This window comes from Balaenoptera borealis (assembly GCF_965194805.1).
Source record: "Balaenoptera borealis genome assembly, chromosome: 1".
NCBI classification, from domain to species: domain Eukaryota; kingdom Metazoa; phylum Chordata; class Mammalia; order Artiodactyla; family Balaenopteridae; genus Balaenoptera; species Balaenoptera borealis.
This window is the reverse complement of record NC_138860.1, coordinates 56,445,231-56,463,038: the sequence shown is the minus strand read 5'-3', so window position 1 is coordinate 56,463,038 and position 17,808 is coordinate 56,445,231. Positions and strand designations below refer to the sequence as shown.

The following is a 17,808-nucleotide window of genomic DNA, read 5'->3' as shown; positions in this document are numbered from 1 at the left end:
GTATAGTCTGAAGTCAGGGAGCCTGATTCCTCCAGCTCTGTTTTTCTTTCTCAAGATTGCTCTGGCTATTCGGGGTCTTTTGCGTTTCCATGCAAATTGTGAAATGTTTTGTTCTAGTTCTGTGAAAAATGCCAGTGGTAGTTTGATAGGGATTGCATTGAATCTGTAGATTGCTTTGGGCAGTAGAGTCATTTTCACAGTGTTGATTCTTCCAATTCAAGAACATGGTATATCTCTCTGTCAATTTGTATCATCTTTAATTTCTTTTATCAGTGTCTTATAGTTTTCTGCATACTGGTCTTTTGTCTCCTTAGGTAGGTTTATTCCTGGATATTTTATTCTTTTTGTTGCAATGGTAAATGGGAGTGTTTCCTTAATTTCTCTTTCAGATTTTTCATCATTAGTGTAAAGGAATGCAAGAGATTTCTGTGCATTAATTTTGTATCCTGCTACTTTACCAAATTCATTGATTAGCTCTAGTAGTTTTCTGGTGGCATCTTTAGGATTCTCTATGTACAGTATCATGTCATCTGCAAACAGTGACAGCTTTACTTCTTCTTTTCTGATTTGGATTCCTTTTATTTCTTTTTCTTCTCTGATTGCCGTGGCTAGGACTTTCAAAACTGTGTTGAGTAATAGTGGCGAGAGTGGACATCCTTGTCTTGTTCCTGATCTTAGAGGAAATGGTTTCAATTTTTCACCATTGAGAGTGATGTTTGCTGTGGGTTTGTCATATATGGCCTTTATTATGTTGAGGTAAGTTCCCTCTATGCCTACTTTCTGGAGGGTTTTTATCATAAATGGTGTTGAATTTTGTCAAAAGCTTTTTCTGCATCTATTGAGATGATCATATAGTTTTTCTCCTTCAGTTTGTTCATATGGTTTATCACATTGATTGATGTGCATATATTAAAGAATCCTTGCATTCCTGGGGTAAACCCCACTTGATCATGGTATATGATCCTTTTAATGTGCTGTTGGATTCTGTGTGCTAGTATTTTGTTTAGGATTTTTGCATCTATGTTCATCAGTGATATTGGCCTATAGATTTCTTTCTTTGTGACATCTTTGTCTGGTTTTGGTACAGGGTGATCATGGCCTCATAGAATGAGCATGGGAGTGTTCCTCCCTCTGCTGTATTTTGGAAGAGTTTGAGAAGGATAGGTGTTAGCTCTTCTCTAAATGTTTGTTAGAATTTGCCTGTGAAGCCATCTGGTCCTGGGCTTTTGTTTGTTGGAAGATTTTTAATCACAGTCTCCCCTTAGTGCTTGTGATAGGTCTGTTTATATTTTCTATTTCTTCCTGGTTCAGTCTCGGAAGGTTGTGCTTTTCTAAGAATTTGTCCATTTCTTCCAGGTTGTCCATTTTATTGGCATATAGTTGTTTGTAGTAATCTCTCATGATCCTTTGCAGTATCAGTTGTTACTTCTCCTTTTTCATTTCTAATTCTATTGATTTGAGTCTTCTCCCTTTTTTTCTTGATGAGTCTGGCTAATGGTTTATCAATTTTGTTTATCTTCTCAAAGAACCAGCTTTTAGTTTTATAGATCTTTGCTATTGTTCCTTCATTTCTTTTTCATTTATTTCTGATCTAATCTTTATGATTTCTTTCCTTCTGCTGACTCTGGATTTTTTTGTTCTTCTTTCTGTAATTGCTTTAGGTAAGGTTTGGTTGTTTATTTGAGATGTTTCTTGTTTCTTGAGGTAAGATTGTATTGCTAACAACTTCCTTCTTAGAACTGCTTTTGCTGCATCCCATAGGTTTTGGGTCGTCGTGTTTTCATTGTCATTTGTTTCTAGGTATTTTTTGATTTCCTCTTTCATTTCTTCAGTGATCTCTTGGTTATTAAGTAGTGTATTGTTTAGCCTCCATGTGTTTTTATTTTTTACAAATTTTTTTTCCTGTAATTGATATCTAGTCTCATAGCATTGTGGTCGGAAAAATACTTGATACGATTTCAATTTTCTTGAATTTACCAAGGCTTGATTTGTGACCCAAGATATGATCTATCCTGCAGAATGTTCCGTGAGCACTTGAGAAGAACGTGTATTCTGTTGATTTTGGATGGAATGTCCTATACATATCAATTAAGTCCATCTTGTTTAATGTGTTATTTAAAGCTTGTGTTTCCTTATTTATTTTCATTTTGGATGATTTGTCCATTGGTGAAAGTGGAGTGTTAAGGTCCGCTAACTATGGTTGTGTTACTGTCGATTTCCCCTTTTATGGCTTTAGCGTTTGCCTTGTGTATTGAGGTGCTCCTATGTTGGGTGCCTAAATATTTACAATTGTTCTATCTTCTTGGATTGATCCCTTGATCATTATGCAGTGTCTTTCTTTGTCTCTTGTAATAGTCTTTATTTTAAAGTCTATTTTGTCTGATATTAGAATTGCTACTCCATCTTTCTTTTTATTTCCATTTGCATGGAATATCTTTTTCCATCCCTTCACTTTCAGTCTATATGTGTCCCTAGGTCTGAAGTGGGTCTCTTGTAGACAGCATATATACGGGTCTTGTTTTTGTATCCATTCAGCCAGTCTGTGTCTTTTGGTTGGAGCATTTAATCCATTTACATTTAAGGTAATTATTGATATGTATGTTCCTATTACCATTTTCCTAATTGTTTTGTGTTTATTTTGTAGGTCTTTTCCTTTGCTTGTATTTCCTTTCTAGAGAAGTTCCATTAGCATTTGTTGTAAAGCTGGTTTGGTTTTGCTGAATTCTCTTAACTTTTGCTTGCCTATAAACCTTTGATTTCTCTGTCAGATCTGAATGAGATCCTTGCTGGGTAGAGTAATCTTGGTTGTAGGTTTTTCCCTTTCATCACTTTAAATATGTCTTGCCACTCCCTTCTGGCTTGCAGAGTTTCTGCTGAAAGATCAGCTGTTAACCTTATGGGGATTCCCTTGTATATTATTTGTTGCTTTTCCCTTGGTGCTTTTAATATTTTTCCTTTGTATTTAATTTTGGATAGTTTAATTAATATGTGTCTTGGTGTGTTTCTCCTTGGCTTTATCCTATATAGGACTCTCTGTGCTTCTTGGAGTTGGTTGACTATTTCCTTTCCCATATTAGGGAAGTTTTCAACTATAATCTCTTCAAATATTTCTCAGTCCCTTTCTTTTTCTCTTCTTCTTCTGGGACCTCTATAGTTTGAAATTGGTGCATTTAATCTTGTCCCAGAGGTCTCTGAAACTGTCCTCAATTCTTTTCATTCTTTTTTCTTTAATCTGTTCTGCAGTAGTTATTTCCACTATTTTATCTTCCAGGTCACTTATCTGTTCTTCTGCCTCTGTTATTCTGCTTTTGATTCCTTCTAGAGAATTTTAAATATCATTTATTGTGTTGTTCATCATTTTTTGTTTGCTCTTTAGTTCTTCTAGGTTGTTGTTAAACGTTTCTTGTATTTTCTCCATTCTATTTCCAAGATTTTGGATCATTTTTACTATCATTACTCTGAATTCTTTTTCAGGTAGACTGCCTATTTCCTCTTCTTTTGTTTGGTCTGTTGGGTTTTTACCTTGCTCCTTCATCTGCTGTGTGTTTCTTTTTCTTCTCATTTTGCTTAACTTACTGTGTTTGGGGTCTCCTTTTCGCAGCCTGCAGGTTTGTAGTTCCTGTTGTTTTTTGTGTCTGCCCCCAGTGGCTAAGGTTTGTTCATTGTGTTGTGTAGGCTTCCTGGTGGAGGGAACTGGTGCCTGTGTTCTGGTGGATGAGGCTGGATCTTGTCTTTCTGGTGGGCAGGACCACATCCGGTTGTGTTTTGGGATGTCTGTTACCTTATTATGATTTTAGGCAGCCTCTCTGCTAATGGGTGGGGTTGTGTTTCTGTCTTCCTGGTTGTTTGGCATGGGGTGTTCAGCACTGGAGCTTGCTGGTCGTTGAGTGGAGCTGGGTCATAGCTTTGAGATGGAAATCTCTGGGAAAGTTTTTGCCATTTGATATTACGTGGAGCTGGGAGGTCTCTGGTGGACCAATGTCCTGAACTCAGCTCTCCCACCTCAGAGGCACAGGTCTGACACCTGGCCGGAGCACCAAGACCCTATCAGCCACATGGCTTGGTCAGCTGTCCTGTCACAGAGTCACCTGAGGGCCAGGCATCCTGTCGGGGGCTCCTCTCCTTGCATCCTGGAGACACCTGTAGGCAGCCTCCTGTCAGGGGCTTCCCAGTGAGGTGCAGTCACCTGAGGGCCGGATGTCGGGTCTGAGTCATGCAGGGTGCTGGGTGCTCGCCTCCTCTGCTCCTGAGCGCAGCACTGGGGGGTTTGGCCGGCGTCTGAGGCCCAGGTTACGGCTTCCACTCAGGTTTACATCTAGCCCACAGGTTTACATCTGGGCTCCATGTTTACGACTTGGGGGGTTTACGTCTGAGGGTTTACTTCCGGAACCCAGTTTTACATCTGGGCCCGGTTTACCACTTGGGGGTTTACGTCTGCGGGGTTTGCGTCTGGACCCCAGGTTTATGTCTCAAGATAGCTTTAATAGCTAACATTTATATAGCTCTTGCCTTTTGCCAGCCACTGTAATATGTGTTTTGCATATAGTAACTTGCCTAATTCCTACAACTACTCTATAAGATAGGTACTGTTCTTATTCTCATTTTAGAAATAAGCTGCTGAAGTATAGAGAGGTTAAGTAATTTGACCAGGATCACAGCTAGTAAGTGGTGGAACTGAGTTTCAAATGCATGCAGTTTGGCTCCAGGACCAGTTATGAATGATTGAATGACCCTGGTTCCCATTTACCCATGTCTGCACACAGATGCTCATATACTAAATGTCACTAATTTTCAAGGCATTACTTTTTAATTTTTTTTCTAGTTGTAATGGATTTTCCTTCTTCCCCTCCCCTCTGATTATCCATTTAGGAAACTTTTATCAGTCTTATGGCCAAGTACTAATCTAGGCACTGGCAATATAGAAATAAAAGTTAGTCTCCACTGCCAAGAAACTGAGTCTGATGGGAGAAGATGTAGAGGATAACAGACAATTATAATAGGATGTGGTAAGTGCTATGATTGAAGATGCCTAGAGGGGGCACACTTAGCCTAGCCAGAAGAGGGTAACTCCTGACCTGAATTTTGATGGAGTAGGATTTAGCCAAGGATAGGAATCCCAGCCTTCTTTCATTTGTCCTCACTATCTCTTTTTTTTCTCTTTATGTAGAACGGAGTGCAGTTGCTTTTTCAGAACCTTCAGAGTTATCCTTTTATGTATCTGCATGATTCCATTGTTCCTTCTCTCTTCTTCTTTGTCACGTTTTACTTGCCAACCTCCTCACTATGTTTTCCACCACACTTTGTGTCTTTTTTCTTTCTTATTTCTTTCTTAGTTTATTTCTTTAGTCCTCCCTAGAAACTCTGTCTTATCTAATATAGTAGAGACTTAAATTTACTTTTCTTTAGCCCCCTTTCTTCCTGTCTAGCAGGATGGCCAGTAAATATATAAGAGTCATGGTCAGTAGTATTTAACCTCTCTGTGCCACAGTTTCCTCACCTTTAAAGTGGGCACACTAGTAGTGACTACCTCGTTACGTTGTTTAGAGGATAAAATGAGTTAATGCCTGTAAAACTTAGAAGAGTGCCTGGAATATAAATAAAAAAGGCAGACAATCAATAAAAGGTTGGGACTCCTATCTTCCTTGGCTAAGTCCTATTTTTGTCCAAATATTTCGCCCCGACTTGCTGTTGTTTCTGCCTTAATTGTTCATCAGGGATCTGGTTTTACTTCATTGTGCCCATTTTCTTTTCTTCTCCTTGAGGTTCACCTTTGCTAGTCTAGGTGCTTTCAGTTCTGATTTCCTTTTTGTGGTGCACAGTAACTTGGGAGGTTGTCAGGAAGACAAGACATTGTTATCATTCATGTTTCATGACATATTAGTAAGGGTTTATAATAATAAAATAGGTTTTTGTTTCATATAGCAACAGGGTTCATTAAAAGATTAAAATCCTTTCCCCATTCTTATTATAGTTATGCATACTTATTATTATTTTTTTTAAACTGTTCTTTGTTTTTTTAACAAACCATGTATTGTTAAACTATCTTTAAATTTTTATTTATTTATTTATTTATGGCTGTGTTGGGTCTTCGTTTCTGCGCGAGGACTTTCTCTAGTTGCGGCAAGTGGGGGCCACTCTTCATCGCGGTGCGTGGACCTCTCACTATCGCGGCCTCTCCCGTTGCGGAGCACAGGCTCCAGACGCGCAGGCTCAGTAATTGTGACTCACGGGCCCAGTTGCTTCGCGGCATGTGGGATCTTCCCAGACCAGGGCTCGAACCCGTGTCCCCTGCATTGGCAGGCAGATTCTCAACCACTGTGCCACCAGGGAAGCCCAATACTTATTTTAAAAGATAAAAATATTACAGAAATATTAAACTTAAAAGTGAAAGATGCATTCCCTAAATATTTATTGAGTGCCTACTATGTGATAAGATACTGTTAGGTGCTGGAACATAATTGCTGTTAATAGTTTGGTGTATATGCTTACAACTATTTTTAAAGGTCTTTGTAATCATATAAGTAATAATATTTACTAAAATAAAACCATACTTAAAATTACTCTTTTGTTTCTTTTCATCACCAAATAATATATTTTAGGTGATTTTCATGTTAGCATATAAAGATTCACCAATTCTTTTAAACTACCGGATAGTATTCTTTTGAATGGATATACTATAATTTAGTTAATAAAACTCCTATTGATGGATTCCTGATAGTTTTCAATTCCTTATTATTATAAGCAGTGATGCAATGAAAATCCTCTTACATATGTATTTTTGGCATATGTATTTCTGGATAATAAATTTCTAGAAGTGGAGTTGCTGGATCAAATGGTATATTAATTTAGAATCTTAATAAATTAAAAAAGATTGCTCGTTTAAACATCAACCTTCTTGTCTGTTTCCCCATACTTTTATCAACACTAGGTATTATTATTCTTTATACTGTCTGCCAGTCTAATTGGTGAATATGTTTCATTGTTTTAATTTGCATTGAAAAATTATTGAGATAGGGCTTTCTTTAATATCTTTATTGGCTAGTTGTATTTTATATTTTTTGACCTGTACTATGTTCATGTCCTTGGCCCAATTTTCTGTTGGATTGTTCTTTATTTTATTGCTTAGTAAGATCTTGGTATATTAGGTAAAATAGCCCTGTCATATGTTGGAAAAATTTTTTTGCTTATTTTTTAATATATATTGTACCTTACTTCATAGAAGTTTTTAATTTATAGGTAGTTATATTTCTTATTCTTTCTTATAGCATCTTGGTTTTGTTTCATGCTTAGGGATTCCTTTCCCAACAAGAATAATAAGAATCTGAAAGATTCTCTATATCAGTAGTACTTTTTGAGTTTTATCATAATCAAGATTAATGATGTCCATCAGTGTTTGTTTCCTTTTTTCTTTTTCCTTTTCATTGTGTTCTTAGATTTTGGTCTCCAGTTTAGCATGTACAACTTCATCAAATAATTTGGCACCTTGGTGTATTATGATTTACTGTGTAGCAAATTAGAGTATAAAGTAGGATCATCTTGGACCCTGCTTAATTGAATATCAATTTATAAGTACTTAATATTATGCTTGGTACTAATTAATAAGAGGGGTGACCAGCAGTCTGTTTGCCTGAGATAGTCTAAGTTTAACCTGTTTTCCAGTGTAACTTTTAATAGTGTCCCTTTTCCCTGTTGATTTTAAACAAACAAAACCAGCCAATTATTTTACCAGCAAAATAAGTTTATTTTGCAATAGCTGAGACGTGCAGTTTGGGACAAGCAAAAAATGGTGAACTATAGGCATATCTGGAGAATGGATGAGAGGGCCTTGCTTTTATAGAGGAAAGGAGGAAATTGGGGAGGGCTGTGGGGGTTCTTCATTGGCTGCAGATGGCAGACAGCTTGTCCGTGCTGGATCAGGAGGAAATCTTTCTTCCTGCTGGGGTCTGTAAGCTGCGGTGAATGATACATGTGTGAGAACTGCCCCTTCATGGCTTCCTGACTTCACTTTAAATGAGGTTTCCTTTATTCATTTTATATTACTCTCAGAAGTGCCTCAGTTCAGTTTAAAAAATTATAAGGATTATAAGGGGTAGTAGTTCACATTAGGATATTTTAATATTAAGGCTTCAGTTGGTTCTGTTTACCTTATTCCTCCAGTACTTAGTAATACTTCATGTGCTTTAGCTTTAAAAAAATCTCTCATTTCTATTATTTTCATGATGAACTTGTTGCAAAGTTCATAGAGTTGCTTATGTGAGGTATTTCTAGAGCAGTGATGTTAGTGTATATCCTTTTAACCTTCATCCCACCATCCAGAATAATGCTTACTTTTTTTTTTTTTTTAAATTTTGGCTTTCATTAGTTTTTTTGTTTTGTTTTGTTTTTTAATAAATTTATTTACTTATTTTTGGCTGCATTGGGTCTTCGTTGCTGTGTGCGGGCTTTCTCTAGTTGCGGTGAGCGGGGGCTTCTCTTTGTTGCGGTGCACAGGCTTCTCATTGCAGTGGCTTCTCTTGTTGCAGAGCACGGGCTCTAGGTGCGTGGGCTTCAGTAGTTGTGGCATGTGGGCTCAGTAGTTGTGGCTCACGGGCTCTAGAGCTCAGGCTCAGTAGTTGTGGCACACGGGCTTAGTTGCTCCATGGCATGTGGGATCTTCCCGGACCAGGGCTCGAACCCATGTCCCCTGCATTGGCAGGCAGATTCTTAACCACTGCGCCACCAGGGAAGTCCCAATACTTACTTTTTGAATAAAATGTCCCTCGTGATTCTTGTTTATCCAGTATCGTCCTAAAGATGGTGAAGCATTTGTCTGTGTGTGTGCATAGAGTTTGTTTATATTTTACTAAATATGTGATAAAATCTTTTCGGATGGATATGACCAAATCTTTTAACCTGGCCATATAAACCTTTATTTATCACATTAATTTTTGGTGTTGAATATATCCACTGATACATGAATGAGTTTATGCTTGGATCATGGGATTTGTAGCATGCTAAGTAAAACTGTTCTTAACACAGATCCCAATGTGATTCACTTAATGCCAATCCCTATTATACTGTAACAGAATTGATTAAACCTTAGTACTTGCCATCAGCCAGACAGATTTTTATCTAGCTTATTTCATCATTCAGACAATACTTCTTCAGCCTTTTCTTAGGTAGTACTGTGTCAAAGGCTTTGTTATAATGTAGGTGAATTGTGCCCATTACATCTTTCTCTACCAACTCTGTTACCACTCAAAAGATTTATAGACCTTAGAATTACTCATTTTCACCACTGATTGTAAACTGTAACTCAACCTATCTTATTCTTTCTGAAACTGTTACTTTACATCTTGGGATGTTTTATACAGTTGCCATTTTAAAAGGCCAAATAGTTTCATCTTTCCTTAGTCAAAAATATCTTGTACTTATCAATATATCTTTAAAAAACCTTAAAGAATTTTTTTTAGATTTCTGGTTGTGTGTTTGTATCATATTATAAATGCTTCTCAGTGTTATATATTGATATATATGTCTGACTCTTGTTTTTAGTATTTATTTGTCTCACTAAATATTAATAACTATAGTAATAAAAAAATATAAATAATTTACATAAAATATTAATATCTGAGAATGTTCAACTGATGAGTAAAGTGCCATATAGGAATTTCTAATCGTGTTACCATTAGCTTTTAAATTTTCTCTCTTTGGGTAAAGATATTTATTTATAGGTATTTTCAATTTCACACTGTATAAACTGTAGACAAGAATTTTCATAAAAACTTGTGATTTGAAAATATTTATTTAGGCACTAAAGATAAAATGTATCAATGAAATACTGTTATTTTTGCAATGGGTGTAATAATTAAGCAGGAGTATTTGATTGTTCATTAGACACACAGTCATGTTTCTTGTTTTAAAATACATTAATATCTAATATAGTATGTAATATAATGTTTGTTCTTTTTGTATTTCTTCTGCAGAGAGTGATAATGAACTCTCGAGTGGAACAGGTGATGTGTCTAAGGATTGCCCTGAGAAGATCCTATATTCTTGGGGAGAATTGCTAGGAAGATGGTAAAATTTTTTTTTAATTGAAAATTTTATATTTACATAATTGATGTTAATTTGCTTTATTAATTAAAATCTATGTGTTTATATATCTTAATCTTGAGATTACTTAGGCAGTCAATATAGATAGTCACCTAGGGGTTGAGCCCTCAACCACTCCAGTGTTTGGCAGTTGGAAAGATGAGTAGGAAAGATCGTGCAAAGGAGTCCAAGAAAGCTCCTTTGGAGGAGGAGAACCAAGGGTAGGAGGAGAACCAAGGTAGAAATCAAGTGAATTAAGGCTATTAAGAAGGAGGAAGTGATCAACTGCTGATAGGTCAAGTCAGAGGAAGCCTGAGAATTTCGCTGGGTCCAGCGATTTGAATGTCACTGGTTACTTGGACAAGAACCCCTCTGTGGAGAGGTAGGAATGGAAGCCTGATTGGACTATGTCTAAGAGGAAAGGTAATCAGCAGTTATAGATAGATAGGTCTTCAGAGAAGTTTTGCTAGAAGGAGAGGATAAGGAATAGGGACATAATTAGGAAGTGGATGTGGGTTGAGAGATTATTCTGAAAATTAAGATGGCCAATATAGCCTGTACATTGTATGTTGTTGGAAATGATCTAGTAGGAAGAAAAATTTGATAATGCCAGAGGAAGAGGGCACAGTTGCAAGAGAAGTCGATGAATAGGCAAGAAGAGATGGACCTGTTGACTAGTGGAGGAGTTGTATTTAGAAGCGCAGAACATTCATTGTAACAGAAGGAAAGGTGAGGCATGGCTACAAAAGTAATAGCTGGCTTAAGTGTACTTACTGTGTGTCTAGTGCTGTTCTAAGCACTTTAGATACCTTAGTTAATTATCATCATGACAACCCTCTGACTTAGGGATTATTATTATCTTCATTTTACAGATGAGAAAACGGAGGCACAACTATGTCAGGTAGCTAGTATAAAAATACACAACGAATAATGGCAGCAAATAGGTAACTTGCTCAAGAGCCCATGGTCAATAAATAATTTGCCCATGATCATGCAGCAAGTAAATGACAGAATTTGAACTTAGGCAGTCTGGCTCCAGAGCCAGAACTTTTTAACCAGTTGGACAGGCTGCCATTTCTATAATGTACATAGGTTTCTGGATTACTTTTTATAGGAGCATGTAGAAGTTTTAGTACAAGAGAGAATAAACTAGGAAAATTGATACCCTTCCCAGACTTCTTGTATGAGTTTAAAGAGAGATCATGAAAATGACAGTATGGTGGACAGGAAAACAAAATACTTTTATGACTCATTAAACAGCCAATTGAGATCTTTATTTATAAAAAGCAAGATTTATAACTTGGTTCAATATACAGCATCCTCTTAGGTTCTACGAGATACATAGATAAATACACAGTTCCTACGTTTGAGGTTCATAATCAAGAAGGGTGGGAATATACACTCATAACAGACCATTTTAACAAAACAACTGAAACACTGAGGTTGTTTCAAATTTCTTAACCATTTTGTTAAGAAAATAGTTAAGACATTTCTTTTTTATAAAATGACAATCACTTGATTTTTTACCCAACTTAAAAAATTCATCTATTCTCTCTTAGGAATTGTATGCTGATTTAAAGGTGAATAGGAGATAATTCCTACCCCCAAAGAGTTTACCATCTTATAGAGGCATATAGACATTTAAACAGATAATTGTGACATGATGGATAAATGCTTCTGTTAGCACTGAGGACCCAATGGAAATTTTCGAATGAACACAAAAGTAGGAAAAAAAAAATACAATAAATGTGATAAAGAAAATCCCCAACAAATATTTTAAAGGTGAAATTGCTATGATGCTTTTTATTATTTAGAAAGGCAATTTTGGAGTAGGAAGAAACTGTTAATAGAGAAGCTAGTTAGGATGTAATTGCATGGGTTGATGAGGTCTATACCAAACTCATGGGTCTTTTGTATGGAGAGGAGTTCCAAACAGAGAAAGAATTCTGAAGTAGAGTTGATGGGATTTCTCAGCTATCATTCAGTGTACATTTTTTGCAGAAATAAAATACCATCTTTCTACATTATATTTTTAGTAGTGGGCTTCAAGAAACTCATTGAAAGAATCTGAGGGAGCTATTTTAAAGGACTAAGATAACTGATTTTTAGACCTTTAGAAAACTTGCTGGATCTTTTACAATTCAAGTATGTATTTTTATTTTATTTGGCTTATTATTGCAGTTGTGTCATGACAATTCATATGAAAACGATAAAATTTGCCTATTTGAGAGTTTATATCTATTACACAAGAAGTGACAAAATCTTTAAATTGCTCTTGGAATATCTTTTTTAAACATTCATCTTTTTTAGATTTAGAGCTTTTCAGTGAGTCTTAGGAATACTAGCTTAGGGACTTACATGAAGATATTTTTGTGATTTATTTAGGTAAAGCACCTTTTGGGGAAAACACTACACTTTGTGCTTTGGGGAGATTTTTATGAGGAGACAGCCTGTGTTCTCAAGGAACTTTTAAATAAAACATAGTTGAAAGTATTTTTAACTTATTATAAAACAACTAGGTCACTCTATTAAAATAAAGTGAAGCTTTTATGGATAAAATCAGAATTCAAAAAATGAAATATACTATTAGAAAGATATAAAGGAAGACTCTTTAATACTAATTTGAAATTGTCAGAAAAAAATAAGGATACTATGGAAAAGAAAATGGAAAACAGACTGTAAAATGTTCAGTAATGGAGGTCTTCATACAAGACTGGAGTTAAGGTGTCTTGATGAAGGAACTAAATAAAAAAAAAAAGAGGAAACAAGGATTGAGAGAGGAGAGGGAGAGGGTCAGGGAGAGAGGAAATGAGGAAATGTTTGTGAAGGGAGGACTTGGAAACACCAAACTGAAGTGATAGCAAGATTTCTTTTTTCTGAATATATTCAGAATGGTAATGCTGATGACTTATACATTAAATTATTTAAAGAATTTAAGGAATTGGGGCAGAATTATTTCTGGATAGCTTAAGAAAGCAGAGTGCTGATGCTGAACCCTTAGATGTAAGTCAGCTTTTGTGGCAGGAAGATTTTCTAACCAAAAAACTGAAGTGAACCTCTGAGGTAAAAATTAGTATTAATTTATTATATATAAATAAAACCATCTTCAAACTATTCATTCTCTTTTATTAGACTTTCAGAAAATCAGTATGCATTTAATAGGCACTCTGATTGTACTTTTCATGGCTATACATATTATCACAGTGGGAAAATGTGTTCTTAGTCTGTGGTTTCTCAACCTAGCTGAGCATCAGCAAACTGACAGGGGAAAAAAAAAATCTGACTTGGGAAACATGAAGGATTTGAATCACTAAGCGTGAACATCCATAGCTTCCTTCCTTTTCACATCAATATAATGTTCCACTTTTTTGACTGATGAAAAAACCCGGCCAAAACATATACAAATCAGAATAAAATATGTGCTCTTGATTTTCCCAGTGACCTTTAATCTGTCTCTTTTCTTGAAAGTTTTCTTCATGTAGCTTGTTTAACTTAAAGTAAGACCTAGGTTGACATATCTAGGTCTTATCATTAATGGGGGAAGGACAGATCCCTAACTTTACTTGATGTTCTCCATCTTTTAGTTTCAGTTCTAGCTATTCCCTTTTCTGAGAAAACCTTTTAAAATGGGTCAGGCTGCTGCCCTCACATTCTCATATCTTCTAAGCACTTACTTCCACTTCCCCTCTATCAAAACTGCCCTAATTCCATCAGTGACCACTCAGTTTCATTCAATGGCTTTTCTTCTCATCTCTTGATTTCTCTTCTGTTTTTGTTAGAAATGATAGCTTCCCTTTGAAATTCTCTTCTGGACAGCTTTAACAATAGAGAAAGTTCTTACATGCCCAGACAGTTTCAAGAAAAGATGCCTCTTTGAAGGTAACGATGAATATAAAACAGTTTTATGATCCTATTAGAATCAATGAGAATGTTTGCTTTTAAAAAAGCATTCTTTAGCTTAGCCTTAGTAGTTGATCATATTAATTTAGTTTCATAAATCTATTCATTTACCTAAAATGTACTGAAGACCTTTTATATGCCAGGCACTGTTGTAGGTGCTTGGGATACATAACTAAAGAAGACAGAGATTCCTGCCCTTGTGGAGTTTATATTCATGCATTAAAAACTGCCCGATTACTACTTGTTTAGTATATGTCTGGTTTATGTGTGACTTTTTGAATAATTTGATACCTATCTTGCTTCTAGTGCAGAGTTCAGCACCTGTCATAACTAGCCTATTTCCAAGTCTCTTGATAGCTGCAGTTAATGTTGTACGCTATTAAAGCAATGGCCATATGTAGTTATATTTTTATTAGAAATATTGAAACAATGATTATTTCTATAGATTGTTCTTTTGTTTGGGTCTTCTCTGGTCATAGATGTATACTAGTAGCATTTGGCTTAGTATCCACTAGTATCTCTTAAGTACTAGGGTGCTATATGCAGTATAATTACTGTGTCATTACAAGAATAATCAGTAAATTAAAGCTGTTAATCATGTTGTGTTATGAATGACCTAGTTCTTTTTAAATGTCAGTCTGTAAAGATAAATAGTGCCTGGGTTTTTAAGAGAGGAGAAAAGACTTTTCTATTATACCCAGCCAAACAGATGGCTGAGGGTCAGCTAGAAGCTGAATGTTGGTTGAGTTGAATCATATTGTGGTAAAATGTGTATTAGGGACTGTTGACTATTAACCTTAAGGTGTGTGTATGCATGAGTAGGAAGAGATATTCCAGATTCAAAATCTTATATAAATCATTATACAAAGTAATTTGAGCCAACATAACACTTAATCAAGCTGTTTGTCCTTTTCATTTTGTCTGCCGTATTGGAAGCATATCGTAGTAGGATGAGTGGATGTTAGGAGGTCATTGTAGAGGTTGTAGAGTGACTACAGTTGGTGGCAGTGGAAGTAGAAGTGCATGGATTTTGGACAGGTTGGGAAAATAAAATGCATTAGACTTCTTGATGGATTAGTAAAGGATTATGGGACAGAGAGTAATGTCAACCATAACTCCTAGGTTTCTAATTTGGTTGGATTGTAGTGACAATCACTGAGGTAGGATACCCTGGAAAACGGTGAGGTTTAGGAAGAAAGAATATGAGTTTAGATTTGAGCATGTTGATTTCTGGAGCTCAGAATACATGGGCATGGATGATAATGCCCAGAGGCAAGAGACTGAAGAGAATTAGATCACTGAGGGAAACTGGAGAGATTAAAAGCTCAGAACACTTAAGAGGTTAATAGAGGAGAAGCAATCATCAGTGGGGTTTGTGGGAGGGGGGGAAAGAGAGTGCTTTGTTATTGAAGCCAAGGGAAACAAAGTGGTCAACAGTGAAAGGAGTGAAAAATATGTCTTTTGTATTTAGTGGCATAGAGAGAGGTCATGTATTGCTTAAGTGAAAACTGTTTCTAGGAGAGGTAGAGAAGCCATGTTGAGTTGAGCTGAGGGATGAGTGTGAGGGGAAGAAATAGAGATAGTGAGTATACAGCGATCCTTTAGAGAAATTTGATGTGCAAGGTAGGAGACAGTATGATATCTAGAGTGTGATGTGGGGTGGAATAAAGGTTTCTTTTATAGGAGATATTTATTGGAATTTTCATAGCTGTAGATACACAGTGATGACCTTGATTTCTGTATAACATGTAATCTATTTAATTAATTTGAATTCTTATATGATATTGTACATTATGGGACTCATAATTCAGCATATTTTGCATTTAATTTCATAGGAAATGAGCTTAGCCCTTTGCACACTGTTGTTTTTAGTTAACTCATTTTTTTTTTTTACATTAGGAGTACAGAAACTTTCTTAGCCCTCAAACCACATATGTTTTTCCTATTCAAAAGTATAATCAGAATCAAATAATAAATTACAAAAAAGACCCTTTTATGACTGATCCTGGCTCTCTTGTGGTGCAGTATTCTTTTGCTAATCTTTTTTTTTATAGCTTTTAAAAAAAAATTAATTAATTAATTTATTTATGGCTGTGTTGGGTCTTTGTTTCTGTGCGAGGGCTTTCTCTAGTTGCGGCAAGTGGGGGCCACTCTTCATCGCGGTGCGTGGGCCTCTCACTATCGCGGCCTCTCTTGTTGCGGAGCACAGGCTCCAGACGCGCAGGCTCAGCAATTGTGGCTCACGGGTCTAGTCGCTCCGCAGCATGTGGGATCTTCCCAGACCAGGGCTCGAACCCGTGTCCGCTGCATTGGCAGGCAGATTCTCAACCACTGCGCCACCAGGGAGGGCCCTCTTTTGCTAATCTTAAATTCAGTTGGATAGTGAAGAAGAGGCAGTAGGAAGGAAATCCATGTGTCATACAGTTTACTCAGGTATAAGTCTTCTCAAGAATAATTAATACTCTATCTACTTGACATATTTTATGGAACATATTTAGCTATGGTGTTTTTCCAAATTAACTAAATTTATATTTTAATTGAAGTCCATGAGAGAAATTTAAAGACCTGAAATGGGTTTTTTGGTGTATTATTATAAAAACATTCAAGACCGTTGTAAATATTTCAAACAGTATAGGAAAATAAAAGGAGTACTTTCTCTCTTAATTCCATTACATAGATATTTTGGAGTTTATTCTTCCATATTCTTTCCCTATGCATGTCAAAAGCAGGTTTCAAAATAGTATGTGTTAGGGAGAGAGTGTGAGAGAGAGAATGTGTATTTTAAATAATACCATATATACTATTTTGAAACCTGCTTTTTTCACTTAGCAGCATAATTATGTTCTTTAATGGTGCCGTAGCATGTTACATCATGTAAGCTCTACCTCTTTTTACTTTGTTTTGCTTCAAGCCTGTCAGTATTATCAGCTTAGGTTCCCTAACTCAGCAGTATAAACGTTTTCCTTTATGAGGCTGAAAGAAAGCAGAATGGTCATACATTTGATGGTTTATTAAAGATATTAATGAGATGAGTTTACTTGAACTTTCGAGTTATGGAACTTATTACAGTTTTTCCAAGATAGCTGGACTAAGAGGATGGGGAAAGCATGGAACATATTTTCAGATGAAGGGCATGCCAAAACTGAGGTCTGGCCTGGAGCTGGAAGAGTGTGTAAAGATAGAGAAGTAGGTAAAGTAGATGGGAGGCCAATTTTAGAAAATAGACATGTGGTTTCTATGACTTTTCAGGCTTAAAACTTGAAACCAGAACCTGGGATGTTAACCAAACCAGAGTACCTCATTAAGGTTTGGAGTCCAGATGGTTACACTAGGATCAGCTCTAAGAGATCAAAGGTGAGCAGCAAAGTAGAGATGAAGTCTGAACAAAAAGGCATAGAACATAGCTCCAGGTTCAAGCTAGGCATAGACTGGGAACTACAGTTCAGTTTCTTGTTCAGTTGGACAGATTATCATAGTAGCATACCTACTATGTGATCATTGACTTCATGACAATGTATTTGTCATTGTTCCAATTCTAAACACCCTTGGAAATGGGAAAGGCTGATAAGTGTATGTTGCTGGGGAGTTGGATAGGTTGTATATGTTTTGTAGGAAAGGGCTAGGTTCTTCCTTTAGGAAGCACTTTGGGTCAGGATGTAGAGGTATATAATCAAGGTGTGATAGGCCCCTGATCTACTTTCAGCATCCCTTGTCCCCAACCCTTACCATACACACATCATTAGCCAACTTGTCATACATTCATCTTAGGGGATTCAAATGGCTCTTTTTATGCCTTGGAATGCTGCCTAGAAATATATACTTAACACATTCATT

At 36.3% G+C, this 17,808-nt stretch overlaps 1 protein-coding gene across 9 annotated transcripts in view; it reads left to right on the top strand.

Annotated features, from left to right (window-relative positions):
* The window catches only part of RABGAP1L (RAB GTPase activating protein 1 like), a 789,965-nt gene that overhangs the window by 279,718 nt on the left and 492,439 nt on the right, over positions 1-17,808 (top strand). For all 9 annotated transcript variants that reach the window (XM_082379555.1, XM_082379554.1, XM_082379553.1 and 6 more), the window contains one exon: positions 9,966-10,059. In XM_082379555.1, coding sequence (XP_082235681.1) covers positions 9,966-10,059 — 94 coding nt within the window. The remainder of the gene's footprint in view (positions 1-9,965; positions 10,060-17,808) is intronic.